General features: G+C 32.2%; 1 protein-coding gene and 1 long non-coding RNA gene across 2 annotated transcripts in view; both read left to right on the top strand.

Moving 5' to 3' along the window:
* The window catches only part of LOC145241964 (uncharacterized), an 854,874-nt gene extending 836,453 nt beyond the window's left edge, over window positions 1-18,421 (top strand). The window contains exon 4 of the long non-coding RNA XR_013862622.1: window positions 17,156-18,421. This is a non-coding gene — a long non-coding RNA (uncharacterized LOC145241964). The remainder of the gene's footprint in view (window positions 1-17,155) is intronic.
* A 6,116-nt stretch (window positions 18,422-24,537) lies between these two features.
* Window positions 24,538-25,786, top strand: part of LOC145241965 (uncharacterized) — a 3,303-nt gene continuing 2,054 nt past the window's right edge. Inside the window, exon 1 of the mRNA XM_080104832.1 lies at window positions 24,538-25,786. This exon is cut by the window's right edge and continues 2,054 nt beyond it. Coding sequence (XP_079960958.1) covers window positions 24,810-25,786 — 977 coding nt within the window. The 5' untranslated portion in view covers window positions 24,538-24,809.

Raw genomic sequence — 25,786 nt, forward strand, 5'->3', positions numbered from 1 at the left:
GTTTATAACATTATATATATTATATAATCGATAACATTAGTTTTAAAAAAGATAAAATCAATAACATTTGTTTTTAATAAAAAGTTATTCAATAACATTGGTTTTAATAAAAATTTATTCGATAACATTGCTTTTAAAAAAATAAATCGATAACATTAGTTTTTAATAAAAAATTAAATTGTTAACATTGTTTTTGATAATAATTAAATCGATAGTATTGGTTTTAATAAAATCGATTACATTAAATTTAATAAAAATTAATCAAAAACATTCGTTTGTTAATAAAAATTAAATCGATAACACTGGTTTTTAACAAAGATTGAACTCGATAACATTAATTTTTAATAAGAATAATTCCATTACATTAATTTTTAATAAGAATAATTCCATTACATTAATTTTTAATAAGAATAATTCCATTACATTAATTTTTAATAAGAATAATTCCATTACATTAATTTTTAATAAGAATAATTCCATTACATTAATTTTTAATAAGAATAATTCCATTACATTAATTTTTAATAAGAATAATTCCATTACATTAATTTTTAATAAGAATAATTCCATTACATTAATTTTTAATAAGAATAATTCCATTACATTAATTTTTAATAAGAATAATTCCATTACATTAATTTTTAATAAGAATAATTCCATTACATTAATTTTTAATAAGAATAATTCCATTACATTAATTTTTAATAAGAATAATTCCATTACATTAATTTTTAATAAGAATAATTCCATTACATTAATTTTTAATAAGAATAATTCCATTACATTAATTTTTAATAAGAATAATTCCATTACATTAATTTTTAATAAGAATAATTCCATTACATTAATTTTTAATAAGAATAATTCCATTACATTAATTTTTAATAAGAATAATTCCATTACATTAATTTTTAATAAGAATAATTCCATTACATTAATTTTTAATAAGAATAATTCCATTACATTAATTTTTAATAAGAATAATTCCATTACATTAATTTTTAATAAGAATAATTCCATTACATTAATTTTTAATAAGAATAATTCCATTACATTAATTTTTAATAAGAATAATTCCATTACATTAGTTTTTAATAAGAATAATTCCATTACATTAGTTTTTAATAAGAATAATTCCATTACATTAATTTTTAATAAGAATAATTCCATTACATTAGTTTTTAATAAGAATAATTCCATTACATTAATTTTTAATAAGAATAATTCCATTACATTAGTTTTTAATAAGAATAATTCCATTACATTAGTTTTTAATAAAAATAATTCCATTACATTAATTTTTAATAAGAATAATTCCATTACATTAATTTTTAATAAGAATAATTCCATTACATTAATTTTTAATAAAAATAATTCCATTACATTAATTTTTAATAAGAATAATTCCATTACATTAGTTTTTAATAAGAATAATTCCATTACATTAATTTTTAATAAGAATAATTCCATTACATTAATTTTTAATAAGAATAATTCCATTACATTAATTTTTAATAAGAATAATTCCATTACATCAATTTTTAATAAGAATAATTCCATTACATTAATTTTTAATAAGAATAATTCCATTACATTAATTTTTAATAAGAATAATTCCATTACATTAGTTTTTAATAAGAATAATTCCATTACATTAATTTTTAATAAGAATAATTCCATTACATTAATTTTTAATAAGAATAATTCCATTACATTAGTTTTTAATAAGAATAATTCCATTACATTAATTTTTAATAAGAATAATTCCATTACATTAATTTTTAATAAGAATAATTCCATTACATCAATTTTTAATAAGAATAATTCCATTACATTAATTTTTAATAAGAATAATTCCATTACATTAATTTTTAATAAGAATAATTCCATTACATTAGTTTTTAATAAAAATTAAATCGATCACATTGAGTGCTAATGAAACTAAAACTGATAACATTGCTTTTTAATCAAAGTTAAATCAATACATTTATATCTGATCTACCTTTTCATTTCATGTTTCAAAAAAGGATGTATCCTCTATAGTATCAGACCTGATCAAATGGTTAATTGTAGGCATATACCGATTCATACCATCCAAATAATTCCAACAAAAACCTAACAGCCAACCATGGATCTCCCCAGAATGTGCTGCTGCCATCGCGCACAGAAATCACTTTTTTCATAGCTACCAACGTAATAGATGCACTGAGACTAAAGCTGCTTTCAGGACTTCCAGCAACCACTGCAAAAGAGTAATAAAAAATGCAAGAGAGCTATATGCTCAGTCTGTTAAATCCAAAGTAGCTGATCAGCGGCTTGGTTCCCACCAGTTTTGGCAAATAACAAATAGGATCCTGAATAGAAACGTCCGTTCTATCCCAACCATTATCAATGGACCAGAGGTCATCTGGTCAGCATCAGACAAGGCCAAACTATTTGCCAAGAACTTTGCAGCTAATTTTACCCTATGCTACGAAGGCCATCAACTCCCCTATTTCCTCCTATAACAGACAACACGCTATGCAACATACAAATATCTGTGCGTGAGGTGGCCAAGCTAATCAAGAACCTTGATTCCAGTAAAGCAACTGGCCCTGATGGCATTCCAATTATAGTGCTGAAAAAGCTTCAACCAGAACTTTCTTCCATACTTGCAAAACAGTTTAAGCGTTGCCTTAAGAAGAAGTGCTTCCCAACACCCTGAAAACTTCATCAGTATGCCTTGTATTTAAGAATTCAGGTGATAAGTCGCCCCCCCTCTCAGTACAGACTAATGTCTCCTGTGTGTCATGAGTAAGCTGCTGGAATCCATATTAAATAGAGAAGTAGTCAACCACCTCAGCAGAAATAACCTTCTTAGTGACATGCAATATGTTTTTTTTGTTTTTGTTTGTTTTTTTTACAAGGCAGTCACCACTTATCAAGGCCCGGAATCCACTCGGGGATAAGGGTTATTGTGTGTACAATACGTTAGTTTTGAAGATCTGATGAAGTGTCTTACTTAAGGAGGCGGTTCATCAGGAATTTGTTCACATTGGACTTGACGACATCCAAGTTGTAGTCAGGTGGGAAACAGGCAACCGGAACAGAGTTCCACAGGCGTGCACTTCTAAGAAAGAAGCTTTGTTCATGGAATCTACGTTTGGATTTTGGCACAGATAAGGAGTGGGGAAAATTTTTGACAGTGGTTTCAGCTAGATGGGTGTTTTTCGTGAAAGATTGGCGAGGGGGGACCAGAGATTGGAGTTTAGACGAGCACCTGCCGTGGTAGTAACGATAAAACAAAGACGGCTCGCAACGTCTCTCCTGTCATAGGCAATGGTAAAATCATGACAGAACCTCCCCTCATCATTTGTCTTGTTAGAGTGGGTCAGCCATTCCGCATTGTGGACATTGAAGTCACCACAAATGTGGATGTTAGCTGAAGGGTGAGCAAACAGGATGTGGTCAATTTTTTCAGATATGCTCTTAAGGATAGTAACTCCGCTGTTGTGGGGACGATAGAGAGCGAATATAAATGCAGTGGTGTAAGCAAATGCAACCCGGAAGCACATATAAGGTAAATTAGGGTCTTCTCTGGAGATATCCCTACCACACGGAAAGACATCTTTAATGTAAGCACATATACCATGTCCATGGCGATCTTGGGGGTCAGATTTAGATGTTAAGTTAAAGTATCCTTTAATTATGAATTCATCTAGGGAAGCGGTCGGCCTAATGCCAGTTTCGCTTAGGAAGAATATGTCTGGCTTCGTCTCCTGTAATTGGGTTTCAACCTCTGGAAGGTTGGAACGTAGACCCTTGATATTGGAGAAGGAGACATGGTAGTAGGGGTCTACGTTGGAGGATAGGGTTCTAGGCTTACACGTGTTATTTTTCTGGAGTTATTTCATGTTGAGGATTGGGATTTGTGGAACATGTCGACAGACTTGGTTAGAGCAGGACAGAGAGGGAAGGTAAGAGAGAAAAGGAGAGGAAGATTTTTTTGTAGCCATGATAAGGTAAAGCCGTAAGAATTACCCACTAATATGGCATCGAGAGGCCCCACTCGAAACGACTGCATGGTCCAGAGTCCATTCACCAAATGGCAATACAGCAGCCCCAGTATTTTGCACCTGCTGATAGGACAGCCTCCTTAGTGGTTAATCCAAGGTTCGGGTCCCTGACTATCAGGCAGATAATGTCAGCCCAGATGAAACGTTTACCTCCAGCACCCTTACTAGTGACATGGCCACAAGGATAGACATAGGAACAGAAAATTACCGACATCTCAGACTACTGTTCACGCAAGTACTGCCAACCTGGAAAGCAGCTTTTCTTCACCCTTTGTCAGAAAAATCACTCATTGGAAATGAGGACTGAAGGACAAAAAAGGAGAAGCGAGAGTTACTGGAGCTGCTGCTAACACATCCACATGTATTATCTACTCTCCATTTAAAAAAAAAGGGTAAGTGGGGACAAATAAGAGGAAGCAAGAGTAACGAGAACTACCGATAACGCATCCACAATGCGTTGTCTACTCTCCATTAAAAAAAAGCAGGGGGAGGGGTGTAAGGACTTATTAATATTTACTTATATGTCCGTCGCTTTGATTTGAAATTTAAGATATTCGAAGATAAATTCCCCTCCCATAATTATGAATGAAAAGATGGAATAAATATAGGTTACTGTAATTTCCATTTAAGAGTGTTCATTTTTTTCTTCTTCCAAAGAGACACTTCAAACAAAGGAATTATGACAATTTATCACTGAAATAATTTTAAAGATACCGGTCCAGAGTTTCCACGTGTTCAGAGATTCATTAAACTGATTTCGTCTTTGCCAAAAGGCATCTATTACGTTGGAAAGTTTTTCACTCGCTGACACTTGTTATTCGAGTTTCGCTGCTATAGTGGAAGTGGGAGAATGAGTTATGGTGGGAGGGATCTTTTCGTTTATATTCATAGAGAGAATAAAGCATTAATCCTAAATCTTTCCGTTCCGTTCTGCTAGATCTCCAGCAGATGTGCTTACAGTTATATCTCATAGGATTAGCAAATCTCTCAACAAAGGCTTCCTCTCTAGGGTAATTTCTCTTGACATATCAAAGGCCTTCGATAAAGTATGGCATAAAGGCCTACTTCACAAGATTTCCAGCTACAGTATAACTGGAAATGTTTTCTTAATTATTAAATCATTTATCTCTTATAGGCTCATAAGAGTAGTGGTTGATGGTCAGAAATCAGAGGCCCACAGTATTAATGCTGGAGTCTATCAATGATCTCCCAAAACACATACTTAAATCATTCGTTGACATCTATGCTGATGACACGACCATCTATGGCAACACATCAAAGGCCATAAATGACAAAGTTCTCTCTGATTCTCTCTCCTTGGATCTTGAGCGCGTGGTACAGTGGGAGAAGCGGTTGCTGGTTACTTTTAAGGCATCTAAAACCAAACTCATATCTTTACATCATCAACGCTCTGATCCCCATCTAGTATCAATTGAAATGTATGGCTCTCGTCTTGGGGGACTCCATGTTTTGACAAGCTTCTGGGTTTGACCTTTACTCTTGATTTGAGATGGAACACATACATCAAATCTGTTGCCAGGGACGCTGGGAAAATGGTGGGATCCTTCTACCACTCCAGAAGATATGTCACTACTGATGCAATTCTCTATCTGTATAAAAGTAAAGTACGTCCAAGGATGGAGTACTGCTGCCACATCTGTGCAGGAGCTGCTAAAAACAGCCTATCCTGCCTTAACAGAATACAAAATAGACTTCGTGGCTTAGTGGGGATGCCCTTTTCTCTACCCTGCAACCACTCTCCTGCAGAAGAGACGTTGCGAGCCTGTCATTGTTCTATCGCTATTTCCATGGCAAGTGCTCGTCTGAGCTTCAATCTCTGGTCCCCCCCTCGTCAATCTTTCACAATAAACACACGTCTAGCTGAAACCACTCTCAATAATTTTCCCCACTCCTTATCTGTGCCTAAATGAAAACGTAGATTCCATGAACAAAGCTTCTTTCTTAGAACTGCACGCCTGTGGAACTCTGTTCCGGTTGCCTGTTTCCCACCTGACTACAACTTGGATGTCGTAAAGTCCAACATGAACAAGTTCCTAATGAACCGCCCCCTTAAGTAAGACACTTTATCAAATCTCCAATACTAACGATTACTGCGATACTATCCCATTGATTACCGTACACGTAATAACCCTTATCCCCGAGTGGCTTCCGGGCCTTGATAAGTGGTGACCACCATGTAAAAAAAAATAACATTAGAGATTAATGAAAAATGAATCAATAGCTGCAGTTTTTAACAGAAACTTAACCGATAACATTTGTTTTTAATTTTAAAAAAAAAGTCAATAATGCTTTATAATAAAAATTTTAATCGAAAACATTCCATGGCGTGAGGGGCACAGGCCATCCACAAATTTTGTAGATGCTTTTGTCGTGAGCTCTTTTTTTCGGGCTGAGGGTGCTGGTTTCACATCCACCCTTCTCAGAAGGTACGTACAGCGTCGAGCTTTCCCAAATGACCGTCCATCTGCTACTGGCCAGGGTTAGTGTTGCTTAATTTCGGTGATCTGGCAAGAACCGGTGTGCCAACGTGATTGTGCCATAAATCAATAGTATTAGTCTTCAATATAAATTAAATCGATAAAATTGTTTTTAATTAAGATTAAAACGATAAAATTACTACGATAACACGTTACTTTTTAACAAATATTAAGTCAATAACATTGTTTTTAATGAAAATTTAATAGATGACATAAGTTTTTAACAAAATTAAATCTATAAAATTTGTTTTTTATGAAAATTAAAACGATACTATTTAGATTTTAATCAAAATTTAATCGATAACATTGTTTTTGGAATGAAAATTAAACTGAGTACATTGGTTTTGAAAAAAAAAACATAAATTGATCATTTTTTTTAATAAATATTACCTTGATAAAGTTTGTTTTTAACTAAAATGGAAATAGAAAAATTCAATACATAACGTTGTTTTTCAATTAAAATTTAATTGATAACATTGGTTATGATTAAAAATTAAATCGATAAAATATGTTTTTATTAAAATTAAAGCGATAAAATTGTTGGGGTTTTTTCATAAAAATTAAATCGATAACATGAGTTTTTAATAACAAATAAAAGCGATAACATACGTTTTTGATAAAAATTTAATCGATAAATTTGTTTTAATAATATTTTTATCAACATTTGTTTTTTTACAAAAACTAAATCGAAAACATTAAACTTTAATGGAATTAAATCGATTACATTAGTTTTTAATAAACTTAAATCAATAAAATTCGTTTTAATTAAGATTAAGTCGATAACATTGCTTTTTAATAAAAATTAAATTGATAATAATGTATTTTTAAAAAAATAAATCGATTACATTAGCTTTTAATAAAAATTAAATCAATAACATTCGTTTTAAGTAAGATTTAATCGATAACGTTGCTTTTTAATAAAATTAGTACATAATCGATAACATTAAAATATAATCGATAACATTTGTTTTTTATAAAAATTTAACGAATAAAATTCCTTTTCATTAAGAATAAATCGATAACATTGCTTTTTAATAAAAATGTAATTCCTACCATTTTTTACAGAATAAAATAAATGACATTATAAAAACTCTTACACTATTTTATAGAAAAAGTCAATCAATAACATTGTTTTAAATTATATCGATTTCATTGGTTTTTAATAGAAAGTAAATCGATAATATCGGTACTTTGTAAAAATTTTATCGATTAACAAAATGTCAATCGATAACTTTTTTTTTTAATTAAAATTATATTGATAACATTGGTTTTTAAGAAAAATGGCATCGATTACATTGGTTTTTAATAAATATTAAACCAATAACATTTGTTTTAATGAAAATTAAATCGATAACGTGTATTTTAATAGAAATTTGATTTTGTGCTTTGAATTTTTGTTCTTATCTGAAGAAAGGTAGAAAATTAAAATTACATTTCCTTTTTTAAGACCAAAACTACACGAGAGTAAAGATCAATGGGATTAAGATGGACTGTCAGTTATATGGCGAAGAATATGCTGAGATGATTGAAATTGATAAATTGAATAAAGTTTGATTACTTGTGAAAAAAAGGTTAATGACACGTATTTGTTTATATGGTTAGTTGGAAAGCAGTCATACGGTAATGTGTTACCCAGATAAGAAGTTCTTGGGAAGAAACTCGGTTCATGGCAATTTCGCTTGGCGCTAGGCACCGAGAGAAAGAACTGAACAATTTTAGTTGTGGTAGAAGACAAGTTCTGGCTATAAATGTCTTACGAAGGAGGAATTGGAGATTGGATCCTAGTCGAGCATCTTTCATTGAAAATAACGATAATGCAGGAAAAGATTAGAAATATCTTCTCAGTAGGAAAGTGATTGTAGAGAACGAAGTAGATATCGAAGTCGATTTTGTACTCTGTCAAAGCAAGAAATGGTGCTACTACAAGCGATGTTTCACCAAACGTGGCAACAACAGTACTCCACAGTTTTTTTTTTGTTTTTTTTTTTTGTTTTTTTGTTTTTTTACACAGTGGTCACCACTTATCAAGAAAGCCACTCAGGGATAAGGGTTATTGCAAGTACATTACGTTAGTGTGGAGATTTGATGAAGTGTTTACTTAAGGGGGCGGTTCATTAGGAATTTGTTAACGTTGGAATTGTAGACATCCAAGTTGTAGTCAGGTGGGAAGCAGGCAGACGGAACAGAGTTTTACAGTTATACAAGTACCGGATGCCAATCATTCCTCGCGTTACAGAGATGCCGATCATTATAGACAGACTTTGTAGCAAATTAACGAGTTAATTAACGAAAGCTTTATCATTAACGAACTTGCGGCTAAAGTTGATTATCTTAATTTGCAATTTAATTTTTATGAAACAAAAAAAGCACGTAATTGCCTGCCGTTCATTCCAACAGTTTCAATTAATTGTGGTCCCTCAAGCAGAAGTGTTTGATCGGGTTATAAAAACGCCACATGATTTTAGAAATGGATCTTAAGTACACGTGATATAAAAGATAAGCAGACTGTAGCAACCAAATCGCAAAACGATTCCGACGAACACCAAAAATCAACTGACTCTAATTGCTATGTTCTTCTTTCTCCGCTTTGTTTCGATTCGCTTTCTACTTTATCACTTTCTAAAAAAGGTAAGTTTTCACAGGAACGTATGAACTCTCGGTATTTTCAGACAATACAAAGCGTTCCAAATTACAAAAAGTAACACATATATGCGAAATTATAAGCCAGTGCGAACTAAGGAACTTCCATGGTCTACAAAATAAGCTTTTTCCAGAATTCTCAAGGCGGCTATATATATATATATATATATATATATATATATATATATATATATATATATATATGTATATATATATATATATATATATATATATATATATATATATATATATATATATATATATATTAGCTGTACATACCCGGTACATCCAAGTAAAAAAAAGAAGCTGGGCGGAGGGATTAGTCACATACTATATAAGATGCACCAAATATTCGAAATGGTTATGCTTTTCCTGAAAGTTGGCTACATTTTAGATATTTGGAAGCATGAACCATAGCCACTTTAATATATGAAATTCAAACAGGTAAAACAATCTCATAATTTAAAGGGAAATAACTCATAGGTTAAATAAAAACTTAATTCTGTTTGTAAATGCAGCTGATGTTAGCCATATTAATAATAAAAAATAAATTAAATTAAATGTAAAGTAAATTTAAAATGAATAAGTCAGTTTCATATATTTCTAAATTGAATATTTGAAAAATTCTATTACTAATTCCATTAAAAGATTTAGTGCTAATTATTAAAACAGATTCTCTTTAATATAATATACAAATGAGATATCCTCTTAAATGTTGATTTGTTTTGAATATATATAGAAATCATACAACTTGAAAACGCGTTTTCAGCATTAAAATCCGTTTCCGAAACAGTGTACCCTTCGTATATATTAACGAAATTGTAAATAAAGACAAACAACAAACAGGAATACCACTTTATCAATATATATATATATTTTTTTTTTTTTTTTTTTTTTTTTTAAATAATTTTTGGCGAGGACGGATCACAGACCGTCTGAAGCGCGCGTAAACGATTTCAATGACTTAAAAACATTATTACAATGATCCAAACATAATTATCAATGAAAAACCAAGACACGGAATAATAAAATAATGTTAAAAAATACACATTGTTGGTGACTACTCCCTGATTTAAATATACATATATATATATATATATATATATATATATATATATATATATATATATATATATATATTGATATATATATATTGATATATTGATATATATATATATATATTGATATATATATATATATATATATATATATATATATATATATATATATATATATTGATATGTATATAGTTATAAAATATATATGGCGATTAAGCTACACTGAATATTCCGCGTTTCATTCACTTTAGGGTTCTTCAGCCTGAAGAGTCCTGGAGTGGATGAAATGCGGAATATTCAGTGTAGCTTAATCGCCATATATATTTTATAACTTACTACCTAGCTCTACCTCCGTATTGAGCACTATTGAAGTAAATACTTAAAGTTTATGCATAAATTTATACTTTCGTATATTAATTTATGTGAGTAAATGAAGTAGTTATATATATATATGCATATACCACAATATATCTATATATATACACACACACAGGCACGCACACGCACACACACACAGACACACACACACACACACACACACATATATATATATATATATATATATATATATATATATATATATATATTATGATTGTTGAATAGCACGGAGTGTTTTTATTTAATAAGTTTTTTTGTAATTTTTTAATTTTTCGAATTGTCGTTCTTATTCCACTGTCGAATCTGTGCAAGAAAGTTCCATAGTCGTCTTCGTCCATTAGTTTTTTCTTTTGGTTGTTTTTTTTGCAAGTACTTTCGGCTGAAGACGACTGATGAAGCTCAGTTAAAAATACTTGCAAAAAATAACCAAAAGAAAAAAAAATAATAGACAAAGACGACTATGGAATTTTCTTGCACAGATTCAAATGAAAAATTGAAGAATTACAAAAAAAGTCTATTAAGCAAAAACACTCCGTGCTATTCAACAATACTTGTATGAATGAAAACGTACTGCCTAAATACTATATATATATATATATATATATATATATATATATATATATATATATATATATATATATATATATATTATTTTTATCTATATAAAATGTTATAGGGAGATATAATATTTTTATTCATCGTTTTTCAGTATTTAATTCAACTGTGCTCAATACGTGAATAGATCAAGGTTGGTAAGATATGAAAATATATGTCAGTTTGTAACGGGTTGAGATTACATTTTAATTCGGACCGAATATGCAGAGATAGTAGAAAATAAATAGAAAAGAAGTTCGACTCGAGTTTTTTTTTTTTTTCAGTTGAAATAAAAGCCGTTTGTTAATGATCTCTTTACCGCCAAACCATGCACGTATCTTGCTTGTTTTTTTAACAGTTCTTTTTGTCTGTCAATGTGGTTTACAAAACTTTAGGGGTATGCATAAATATCAATTTATTTTTTAATAATGCATTGTTTTCGCTTCAAACGTATCTAATACGTATTTTATTTTATTCTCTGATTTTCTTTCCTTCCTTTTCGTCAGCTCTGATTTCACCTCGCACCGCGGTTTGGTCATTTGCATACGTTAGATGACGCTGCTCATACGGTCGCTTTTGTTTCCAATGGCAAAAATTTATTTACACTAATTTATTAAAACTTGCGCATAGGTAATGAAAGGATATATATATATATATATATATATATATATTGTTTTAACAAAATCAAGACATCAAGGAATAGATTGATAGCAACAAATAGTGTATTTCATCATTAGTTACAATTGTTTCAAGATTATTCGGACAAATTCAAACATTATGTCGTTTGAAAATTTTCACAAGAAAAGGCTTTCGTCAGACATATAGAATAAAAAAAAAACACTTTAACAATGAACAGAATGGAGTCCATTTTCCTTATGTGGAAAAATCATGCGAAAACGTTTTACCTTCCAAAGTAGTTTTTTTAAAGATTTATATATTTACCTATTTTCGTATCTCTATCTATATATATGCATATGTATGTATGTATGTATGTATGTATGTACGTATGTATGTTGTTATGTATGTACGCTAGGACTCTGTAACATCATCTGTGTATAGATACTCCCAGGCATTTGTCTATAAAAATGGTCCTGTGGCGATGGGAAAATGACGAGTGGAGGCTTGAAATGCTGGAAGCAAGTAATAATTAATCTCAATGACTCTCTTCAGTGTCATGCCTGCTTAAGCATGTGAATTCACCTGTAGGACTAAAAAAAAAAGTCATTTTTGGGCTCATGGACTTTAAGTGTCTGAGGGAGTGGCACTCGTCTGACAAGACGTTGCAATCACCATCATTTTGTTATGTATGTATGTATGCATTCGAAAGAACCTATGTAGCTAGAATATTAAAGTTTCCGTAAACATTAATTCAAGCCGCTGACATATAACATTTGGTGTGTGAGAATATTTACGATGTCGAAACTTTTCTTATCAAGGCATTGTTATTATTACTTGCTTTGCAATTGATTTTTTTTTTATCTTATCTCTTTTTTTTTATGGAAAGCGTAAGATTTTGGCTCCATTATTTTTGTCCTGTTTTGTTTTTTGTTTCGTTTTTTTTTTTTTAACTTAACGTGTATCACAGTGTAGTTTTTTTTTCTTGTGAATCAGTTATTGTTTTTCAAGAAAATTTATGGATGAGGATAACGATAGAACAGCAAGCACTAACTGCCCTTGCGTAACTCGTGAAATGTGCTAGATTTCTTCGCACCGTGTCGTCATACTCATATATCAGTATTTTATGTTCATAATAATAATTATAATAATAATAATAAGTTTATAATGCTCTTACGACTGGCAGGGGTCGCCAAAAAGCAAACGCATCTACCCAGTTGGTGCATTGCGTGATTATGCGTGGTGCATTGCTACCAAAATGATATACATTTTTTGTTGTTATTGTTGTTGTTGTTTACTTAAATCTATCCCGTAAAAGCCAAAGTAGTTCTTCCACCATTGTCAGGGACATAGTCTCATCGGTACCTCTGTTCAGTCTTGAAAGACAATGCCACCTGCACATGGAATTGTAAGACATAAGTTGCGCAATCACCAAGTACATATTTCCTGAATCGACACTGTTTGAGCCCAGTGGCAAGAGAAGTGCTAGACGACTAGAAATAATGCCGAGATAAGCGGAGAGCACATGCCGCACCTGGAAGTTCAAAATAGTCACCCGTTTAGTACTGACCAGGTTCAACGTTGCTTAACTTCGATGATCCAACGGGAACCGGTGTGTGAACGTGATTATGCCGTATATCTAATATAAAAAAGGCTCCCTCTACCGTGCTAGAAAACTACTTACGCCTGGCAGTATCCTATACCTCTATAAGGCCACCATTCGCCCATGTATGGAGTACTGTTGTCACATCTGGGTTGGTGCATCTGCTGCTTGTCTCTCGCTCCTGGACAGGATTCAAAAGAGAATCGCCAACCTGATAGGTCCTGAACTGTCATCTAGGCTTCAGCCTCTGTCCCATCGATGAAACGTTGCATCCCTCTGCCTGTTCTACAAATACTTTAACGGTGAATGCTCTGACGAACTGCAAACACTTGTACCTCCCCGACGTAACTACCCCCGACAAACCCGACAAGCTACTAAGTCTCATCCCTTTACAGTAGAGATCCCTAGGTACAAGAAAGGCCTTTTACTCCAATAGTTTCTTCCCCAGAACTGCGGGTCTTTGGAACTCCCTTCCGGGATTCTGCTTTCCCAACTGCACTGATATGCAGAAGTTCAAGTGTAATGTTAACAAACATCTTTCTTTTGATCTCCCTTCATAATGACCCCGCTAATTAAGTCCCTAATAGTAGCCCCCTGCTTCAAAGTGGCACTGTGCCTTGTTTGGGGTGAAAATTGAATAAAAAAATAAATTAAAAAAAAAAAACTATATGTCTGTCTGTCTGTCCGTCTGAATATTTTCAAAATCTGTCTCCTCTGAAACTAAAAGTCGCAGAGCGGCAATAGTGGCCTCAAATGATTGGACATTTTTTTTTTACTTTTTAGTATTTATTCAGTTCATATCCATGTCACGTTAGTAGAGTGGTAACGTCGCCAGATTTGAATGCTACAGTTTTGGTTTCGATTCTAATTGATGGCATCCAAAGTTTTTTTGTTTTGTTTTTTTTTACTTTGAAATCACAGCTCCATAATAATATATACGAAATCTGGACAAATTAAAATATCATATTTAAGCGTATTTTGTGCCCGGGCTAAGCCGGGCGCCTCCGCTTCACTAGTAGTCTTATAATGAGTATTTAAACCGAAATACTCATTCAGGTAAAGGTTGCTATGGCAGTGACATCAGCCAGTTTTTTTTTTTGTTTTTTTTTTTGAAGGCTCGAAACAAGAAAACCAAGAAAACTAGAAAGAATTATAACCAGAATATGTAGGTGTGAATTGTATATCCCTCTCTCTCTCTCTCTCTCTCTCTCTCTCTCTCTCTCTCTCTCTCTCTCTCTCTCTCTCTCTATCTCCTACACACACACTCACTCTCTCTCTCTCCATATATATATATATATATATATATATATATATATATATATATATATATATATATATATAGAAAGAGAGAGAGATAGATAGATAAGGTGAAATATTATGGAATAAGCATATTTTCCATGTGTGTGTGTGTGTGTGTGTGTGTGTGTGTGTAACTACTTCATTAAATCACATAAATTAATATACGAAGATATAATTTTATACGTAAATTTTCAGTATTTATTTCCACAGTGCTCAATACATAGGTAAAGCTAGGTAGTAAGTTATGAAAATATATATATATGGCAAACATATATATATATATAACATCTACAGACACGTGTTCTGTCTTTTAAAGATTTATCACAACAGATAATGAGTCATCGCTTCTGTAAGAATCAAGTGTATTAATATTAGTCGACTGCCTACGACTTTCTATCGTCATTAGTTAAGAGAATGCTTTGAGCCTGCTCTCCGCCTGCCAGGGCAACTGAACATGCGACAAAATTTCTGATTTTTCATGTAGACTTTTCATTGGACAATTAAAAAATATTTTCATCAACTTTTAAAATTCGAATTTAAATGTCGTATCATTTCAATTCTTTAAACTACTGTTCTCATCTTGATTGTTATTTTTACAACGTTTCGGCTGATGTAACCTCCGAACTTCTTCATGTGCAATTCTTGTCGAATTCGGGAGTCTGCACGGAATTTCTAACGAACCATTTTTATTTAAATTCACACATGTAGTATGTTCTCGTTCCGTCAGCCATGACTGGGTTGACATCCTAAATAATTTGCAATTATATTTTCTGTCACTACACTGAGGATTGAACTTTAGAAGACGGTCACTTTTTTTCAAGTATTCTAATTATTGCGTCATGCATCTTTGCAGGCAATTCTCGGACGAACTTTAGGAGACTTATACCTACTTTTATTTCTAAACTAGCTAGCAGCCCGGCATTGCCCGGTCGTACAGTAAGCTTAAACATGATATTTTAATTTATGCAGATTGCGTATGTATTATTATAGAATAACTCCTCTATTGATTATATATATTATGAGGAATAATTTACCTTGTGGACTAATTTGCAAAAATAAAAAAAAAGATAATAAAATAATAATGATAACGTCGTTCATCAAATTTCGTCTGTGTTTGTTTACAATATAACGTCAGCTGATATTTGGGGTTGACAATCTTAAACATAGTTTTTCTTCTCTTATAGATAAAAATTATAATATTACAGGGAAATATTTTACGTAACACCGGTCAAGGAGAATAGTTTATTATTTTCCTTAGCCGGTGTAAAACATTCTCCTGTTATATTCTTTTTATCTATAAGAAGGAAAAAGACTATTTTTTTTCGATTATCGATGCTTATTTCTGTACAAAACATATCTAAGGACACTGAAAGATATATAAATTACTTTTGTTTTAAAATTTGCAAAAGATAGACTCAGCCGTTTCGGAACCTGTGAAGAACTCATACACACATACACACATAAATTGACTTTTATATAAAGTAGTAGAGATATCACGATTTATTACTACATTATTATACATCGGGTGAAGTGGGTAGAGTTCTTAGAAAAATTCAGTTATAAAAGTAACATTCTTCTGAAGATTAATGGTTCGATCCTCAGAGTGGGCAGTCGAAAATACAACAATACAATTACTTAGGATTAACATGCTAATCCCCGTGAATTAAATAAAGGGTTCCATTTAAAACATCGTGCAAATACCAACACATAAATATTCCCGAGTTCGACAAGATACACCTGAAGAAGATCGGAGGTTACATCGACCGAAACGTTGTAAAAATAACACTCAAGATGAGAACAGTAGTGCAAAGAATTCACTTAATACGAATTATCAATCCTCGTCTCAAAAATTCAAAAATGATATCTGAACTCCAATCTATGGTCCCTTCTTGCCAAACCTTTACAAAAAAACACTCGACTGGCTGCAACCACTATATACGATTTTTCCCTCTCTCTAATTGTGCCTAAATATAAACGCATATTCCATGAAAAGCTTCTTTCCCAGAGCTGCCCGCCTGTGGAACACTGTTCCGCGTGTCTGCTTTCCGATTGAATACAACGTGGTAGCTTTCAAATCCGATGTAAACAAATTCTTGTTGAGTTGCCCCTTAAAATAATCAAATTGTACCTACTTTACATCATTCACGATTACTACACTACAACCCTACATTTACAAACCCTTATCCTCGAGTGGCCTTCGGGCCTTGATAAGTGTTGACTTCCATGTAAAACATATATATATATATAATGTTTATATTTTTTAATTGTTTTAATTTTGTATTTTTGATAAATTTATGTTCATTATATTAGCGCATTTGCATCGCGTCTTAAAATAATGGATTTACGATGCTTTGAAAATAAATGTTATTGTCGTTAAAGTTTCATACTAATATTTGTTTATTTATTTATTTTCAGAACCCAGACAGAGAAAGCATTGGCTTTACAAAGAACAATTTTTGGATTACATTCTGAGAAAATCGATAATTTTCAATTAAAAACGGTACGAAATCACTTTACGATTAAAATATGAGAAATTGTGATATCGTCTTTTCGAAATATAAGGAACTACATTGAAAATAAACTACAATTAAATAAACTACATTGAAAATAAAGTGCATTGAAAATAAACTGAAGAGAAAATGCAATAAAAAGAAACTGCCACTCATCGAATGTGGTCGAAAATAAAAATGATAAAATATTGTTTATTTCGGCTGATATTTTTTGAAGAATGATAGAAATTTACAGGAAAAAAAAAAATGATACAAATTGTTTGAAGAATTCGAAAATATTGTTATTCAAAGCGCCAGACATATTTCGAATGAAAGTTTAAGAAAACTTAATAAAAATATGAAATACACCGATAGAAAATGTTCTGAAAAGTTTGAGAAAACAGACCGAAATAAACACGGAGGAGCAATACATTTTTTAATATGAAAATACTGTGATCAAACCATAAGGGATATTTTGGAGAAATAACTGAAACTTTGAAACAAATTTCGATTGAAAAAATTACAAATCGTTCTAAAAGTTCGATATGTGGAAGATAAGGAATTTCTTTTAGGATACTATATTGAGAAAGATGCTTACAATTTTTTAAAAAATAGTAATAAAAAGTAAGCGAAAAATACGAAAATACGGCTATGACAACGAGAATCATTTTAAGATTATAAAATACTGCGATGCACGGAAAGTATATTTAATAACATTTTGAGGATTTTTTTTTTTAATCGCAACGAAAATAAAATTTGAAAATGAATCTAAATAAAGAAACAAGTAAAGTGGAACCTCAATGAAATATTTTCTAGTTGAACCAACGATAAACTTTCGTAGTTTGCCCAAGTCATCGAACTGGCAAATACAAATTATTAACCATTTCCAAATGTGCTGACAACAAGTCGCTTCTACAAAAAAAAAATCAAAAAAAAAGAAGAAAAAATAGTGAATCGCATGAAAAACGAAAAAAAAACTGAAGATCATAAAATGGAAAATATTTCAAATAAAATCATGACTTAAACTTTAAAATTTGGACTCAAAGTCAATCAAATCAGGGAATTTATCGCTGATCGAATGTAGTATTATTTCGATCAGTCGTTACACGTTTGATTGAAGAATAAAATATGTGAGGTGACAGTCTTCGCACATTAGCGTAAAAATTCAAATTAAAAGAAAAAAGAAATCAAAGGACATTTTGCTATGTAGACTTTGGGGCAGATTTCTTTCCCGTACACGTACACTCGAATCTTATCTAGTCGTTGTGATACAAAAGCAACTTAGTGTATACACGAGAATAACAAAACTAGTCGCATTATAATATATAATATTATAATAAATATTAACCAAAAGGAGTAAAAAATAATTAAAATTCAAAAACTTTTTTTAAAAAAACATCTGCAAATATTAGTGTGAATAAACCAAAAAAAAATCAATGCCGTTGTGTGATAACCGGAAGTCATTAAAGAAAGGTGTTTCGACCTTGACGGGCGGACAACAAACAAGGTGTTATATTTACAAATGGGTGTATTAACAGAAGGACAAAATAGTATGTCAGCAAAAAACTGTGCCATAATCTCTATACATAGTATCTGGAATAATCCTTATATACCGAAAATAGGCAGATCATCATCACACGACAAACAAACACAAATTTGCATTTAAATTCATACATTTGATGACCTGAAGATCGAAAAGAGCGTGAAACTGTGATTAAAAGCTACTATAAGCACGTTATTATTTATGTCCTATATTTATATGTGTGATAATATAGACGTGAGACAATCGCATAAAACACAGATTGAAAAGAGTTTAGTGACATTATGTAATTGTTTTTTTATTGCTTAATAGTAACCATAACAACTGCGGATACCTTTGATGTTTATGGATATCATTAATCCGCATGACTGCAAAGATTAATTTCTAACTGACTAAATATCTATATATAGAAATAGACATTGATTTTAAAGTAAATAATTTAAGAAAATAACTTTGTCTGATCAGAAGACAGGGTGACCCTCTCTGATATCTCCTCCCCCTCTCTTTCTCTCGCATTATTTCTCCGTCTCTCTCACTCTCTCTCTCTCTCTCTCTCTCTCTTTATATATATATATATATATATATATAATATACATTATTATTATTATTATTATTATTATTATTATTATTATTATTATTATTATTATTAAATACAACGAAAGTCGAAAAGATTAATTGAAGTTTCGCAGTTATCACGAACGCTTTCGATTCGACCGCGAATCATCCTCAGGTCAAATGAATAAGAAGGAAAATGAAAACGTGAAAAGTAAAATACACAATTAATTGTATCCAGTGATGAGAAGTTAAAAGTATATGAAACGTCGATTAAAAGTCGGTTAAAAACTAAGTCGATTAAAAATCCGAGTTTTTAAATATTCGAGTCCATGGGTTAATATTAGTGGAACGTCGTTATTTATATATATTTACCCGTTAGAGTATTATTATTAATAGCCTCCTCCTCCTCCTCCTCCTCCTCCTCCTCTCTTTCTATTCTACTCTTATCTCTTTTTGTGTTCTAACATTCCTCCTCTTCTTTTTCTCTCCACCCTCTCTCTCTCTCTTTCTCTCTCTCTCTCTCTCTCTCTTTCCACACTCGCATTTCTGTTCTTTATCTTGAACTCATTCATCTCAACCGACTCCGCTCATTACTAGCCCGATCAAACGCCTCTTAATTGGCTTCATACATGTGACGTCATGCAGTGTGCACGGCATCTTTTATGACATTTGTTTAGCTTAATATACGAAATATGTTGTGACGACATCCAGTGCGCACGGGCATAACAAGCAAGAAAGCACGTTTCACACTGACTTCTGAAAATCTGAAGCAAACCGAATTAAGACACTAGATATTGGACACATTATTCGATATCCTAACAAATAAATCTATACGAATAATAAATGGCATAATAAATGAGCATTTCACTGCAGTTTCACAGAATTACCGATCATCACAAGTGAACTGGTCCCTAACGTCAGGCATTAATCGACAAACACACATATACATATAATAATATAAAAATTTTGCTTTTTAAAAACGCTTGTACAGATATGAATTTCGGGACCAAATCGAATGAAAACACCAGTATTTTGCGTACGGATACCTTTACGAATAGAATTTTTTATAATAACGGGACCTGTAGAAATTCCACAGCGGACTCATTAATATGTAATATATTGATGTTGGCATTCTGTAGATGTTCAGTGTAAATGGAGACGCCCTGATATTGTTGTAGCTCTTTTGTTAAAACTGAAAAAGTATTTATCTAAACTAGTAGGGACGCCCGGCGTAGCCCGGTCGTAAAGTACGCTTAAATATTTATTTCAATTCTTGCAGATTTCATATATATTATTATAGAGTTAATGTTCTATCGATTTTTATATGTTATAAAGTTGCGATTTCAAAAATAAAAAAAATATATATCCATATGACTTGGGTGCATCAGCTATAATCGAAACCGAAACTAAGACATATGAATAATTCTTGGTAAAATTATTTATTACAAGAAATGGAAGCCCATAACAATAAACCGACAGTCACTCGGATGTAAGCGTGACACACAAGATAAATTACACACACGCTATTCTATTAAAATATAGATTATTTTGATTTCTATGCGAGAACTGTTCACGTGTATATAACTATCTACATAAATTTTATCTATCTATCTATCTCTCTCTCTCTCTCTCTCTCTCTATATATATATATATATATATATATATATATATATATATATATGTGTGTGTGTGTGTGTGTGTGTGTGTGTGTGTGTGTGTGTGTGTGTAATTTCGTTTATCTGTAAGCATGTCATGTGCATGAATATAATTGAATATTTCTATGAACATGTCAGGTGTCTATGCAGCTAAATTCTCATTCATCGACAAAATAGCAGATGCACCTGTCTGTAAGATGGATTAAAATAATAATTCATCGTAGCACTATTTATCTTTCATAAATATTATATCGTGACATTATTATTATTATTATTATTATTATTATTATTATTATTATTATTATTATTATTATTATTGTGCATTGGTTCACGTCTGCTTCCCATTGTGTGAAAACTTCATACCTAATGTGCGGTCGCTGTAAGTGACTTATTCCTCGCGCAGTTCACTCAATGGTTCTAATAGATAATGCAGTCTGCAATAAACGGAAGAATATAAGAAAAAGGGGAAAGTAAAACAAGCGTCGCCTTCATTTTCTCACGAACAACAATATGTATCAAAAACGAAATAGATAAACACGTTCTACGTGATCTATGTTCGTGATGACAAACCGGTGAAACTCGTAGAGATCCGGAACGTCCATTGTTGAAAGTGTCGAGGTCGATCGCGACATGCTGACTGCGTTGCTTTAAGCAAATTCCATCGACCCCAGCAAGCGAACAACGTTTAAGAACGGATATTTTACAAATTCGATCTGTTGAGTTAACAATTAAATTGATATTGTAAACTTAAGTGTGACAGGCCAAAAGAAATGCTACTTAACATTTAAGCTTGACGAACCATCACAGGTCTATGCAAACCGTAACGTGATAGAAAAATAAACTGTTATTTAACACTTTCGCATTACAGATTAAAAAAGCTACCATTTTATAATTTAGCGTTACATACCAATGAAACTGATATTTACAACTTAAGTGTTACAGACCAAAGAAAAGGTTCTGTTACACTTTTACGTTACTTAGCAAAGAAACTGTAATTTAACACTTTATCGTTACAGACCAAAGAAAAATTATTTAAAACTTTAGCATTACAGATCAAAGAAACTACCATTTAACGCTTTAGCGTTACAGATCAAAGAGACTGCTCTGTAACGCCACAGCTTAAAGAAAAGCTTTTTAAAACTTAAGCGTTACAAATCAAAATAAAATTACAAATAAAATAAAAATTGCTACAGTTCACAGAAACTACTGTTACAGGCGAAATAAAAGCGATTTAAAACGTTAGAGTTACAAACCGTGGACACTGCTATTTAATGCGTTAGCGTTACAGACCAAATACATACAACACCAGGTATTCACAAGTGCTTTAACGCTTTAACGCTACAGAACAAAGAAATATGCTATTACAAACTTAAGCACTACAGACATAAGAAAGTGCTATTTCAAACTTAAGCTGTACAGACTAAGCAAAATTTAATTAAAATTTGGCTTTAAAGACCAAAGCAACTGCTATTTTGCGTTACAGACCAAAGACAATAATATTCAACACCTTTCCGTTATAGACTAAAGAAACTGCTATTTTAGACTTTAGCGTTAAAGATCAAAGAATCTACTGTTTAAAACTTAAGCGTTACAGATAAAAGGAAATTCTGTTAAAATTTTTAGCGTTACGGGCAAAAGGAAATTCTGTTAAAATTGTTAGCTTTACGGACAAAGAGAAATTCTGTTAAAAGTTTCAGCGTTACAGACAAAAGGAAATTCTGTTTAAATTTTTAGCGTTACGGACAAAGCAAAATTTTGTTAAAAATTTTAGCGTTACAGACAAAAGTAAATGCAATTGAAAATTCAAGCGTGGCCTCGAAATCTAAAGTCTGAAATATAAACGTGTTGTTGCCGGAACGTATCTAATATATGTCATATCAGAACAATGCTTGGAACTCTTCGTTCTTGTTGCAGATTTTCCGTCAACCCTTAACTTGCAAGACGACTCGTACTACAGGCTTGACATACAACACCAGCAACACAAGCGATCGCCAATCTGAGTTCTGATCAGAACGTCGTGTAGCGTACGTAATCTTAAACAACCAGTGCGTTAATGTAACACAAACTCCCACATTGGTAACTTAAACGCAAAAAAAAACAATACTATTTTAAACTTAATTGTGATATTCTAATCTGAAATCGGTATATCGATCTATAATCGCAGGACAGTGTCTGGTCAGCACAGATCATAACGAATGAAGCAAGAATAGTATTTGTAGCTGTAAATTGTAATCGGCTCGCGGCTTGAAAAGGCCACTGTTCCTGTTATATATATATATATATATATATATATATATATATATATATATATATATATATATATATATATATATATAGTACACGATATTCACAAAAGATCACTTTGCAAAGTCCTGACCAAACTTAATGTCGCTTAACTTTGGTGATCTAACAATAGTAGGTCTACATGATACCAACGCATATAGTTCAAACTTAAGCGTGACAGACTCCTGAAAAAGCTATTTGAAACTATCGCGTTATTTTTCATTTGAAACCTGAAACATCTGTCTGTCATCGCCGGTCAGGGTCTACGGCCGAGTTTTACATACAACGCGCAGCATTCTAAAATGGTCACTAATCTAATATCGACCCGGATTAATTTTGCTAATCTAGAATCATTTCACAAAAACAGATGCCCGTTATATATATAGTGTTACGTCGTTTAACGTTGGTGATCTAATAGGATTCGGTGTTTCAGCATGTTTTAAATGTAAGTGTGACTGATTCGTGAAAATGTTATTTAAAACTTAAGCGTGTCAGATTTCTGAAAATAATTTTTCTTACTTCAACATATGCATTTTTAATGGGACATAACAGTGAAAATGCTATTTCAAACTTATATATGACAGACCAATGAAACCTTATTTTTTTAATAACCTGAATATTTTTAGTCCATTCAACCGTCATTTTAATCGTTATTATTGAAGAGCATTAGCACAATCAATCACACTGATTTTCAAAAACTGTCAGAATTTTGTTTTTAAAATATAAAGATTAATTGATTGAACTTAAGGGCGACAAACCGACTGACCTCGTGTCTTAATGCAAAGTGTAGAATTTGTTCTATGAGTAAACAGAGAATACATTCTTACTAAAATGTGATATGTTATAAATTAATAATAACTAAAGGGACCTGTGGAAATTCCACAGCGGATTGATTCATATGTAATACATTGATGTTGGTATTCTGTAGATGCACAGCGTAAATGGAGACGCCCTGATATTATTGTAGCTTTTTTGTTAAAACTGCAAATTATTTATCTAAGCTAGAAGGGACGCCCGGTGAAGCCCAGTCGTAAAATACGCTTAAATATGATATTTTAAATTATGTAAATTTCATATATATATTATTATAGAGTTAATGTTCTATTGAGTTTTATATATTATGAAGTTGTGATTACAAAAATAATATATATATATATATATATATATATATATATATATATATATATATATATATATATATATATATGATTGGGTGTATCAGCTTGAATTGAAACCAAAACGAAAACTTATTGAGAAAAATATATATATATATATATATATACATAACTTGATTTCTTTTACCTATAATCGAAACCGAAACCAAAACTTATAAAAAATCATTGGTAAATTTTTTTATAAACAAAATAGATGACTTCAGTGCCATCAGCTATAATTGAAGCCGAAACCTAAACTTATGAATAATTTTTGTTAAAATTATTTATTACAAGAAATGGAAGGTCATAACAATTAAACGACAGTCACTCGGAAGAAAAAAAGATGTAAGCGTGACACACAAAATAACACGCTAATGTTTTGATATAGAGATAATGGCGAATAAAATAGCCGATAGTGTAAACCCAGTTACTGTTGGCCTCGAACGGCCACGTACATTTCCAACTGAATACTTATATCATTTACATATCTCTTCCTATGCGGACGTACCCAACGCGGGATCCATTTATACCAATGATTCGACATTCTCAATCTCAGTAACTGCTGCGCAAACGAAAACGCCGGAAGCAAACGAAAGCGGTCACGTTGATGGCAGAGAGTTCTGGGAGCAATGCCTAATAGCGGTTGTGCTGAGCTCAATTGCTCTTACAGCTATGATAGGAAACGTCCTAGTTATAGCCGCAGTGTGGCGTTACCGTCGCCTGCGGTCTGTTACCAACTGCTTCGTTGTGTCGCTGGCGCTCGCCGATCTCCTCGTGTCAATTCTTGTCCTTCCTCTTAACATCGTCGTCGAGGTGACTGGCCAGTGGCTGTTTGGCAGCATCCTCTGCGATCTATGGATCTCCTCCGATGTCTTACTCTGTACGTCGTCCATTTTAAACCTTTGTTGTATCAGCCTCGACCGATATTTCGCAATAACCCGACCACTCATTTACTCTACTCGACGAAATAAACGCCTGGCTGTTTTCATGGTAGCCGTGGCCTGGCTCCTAGCTGCCGTCGTCACGTGTCCTCCGATCTTTGGTTGGAAAGAGGAAGGTCGCGACCTGGCGGACGGGTGTTTGCTGACCCGAGACCCCGGCTATATTATATATTCCGCTTGCGGATCCTTCTTTATACCTCTTCTGGTGATGCTGTTCGTCTACGCTCGAATCTACCACGTAGCGAGGAAACGGGAAAAGCGTCTCCGACCGTATTGGAGGACAGTCTTTGACGGTCACCAGCGACGCACTGTCTGCAGAAGACAGTTTACCACCTCATCGTCGACTGAAAACGATAACGAACAACTGAGACAAGACGTATTAACCCCTTTGCCATCAGCAAACGATTGCCCGCCGTCAGGAGGAGTTTC

Source organism: Euprymna scolopes, chromosome 21 (assembly GCF_053919585.1).
Source record: "Euprymna scolopes isolate OS-2025 chromosome 21, ASM5391958v1, whole genome shotgun sequence".
Lineage (NCBI taxonomy): Eukaryota > Metazoa > Mollusca > Cephalopoda > Sepiida > Sepiolidae > Euprymna > Euprymna scolopes.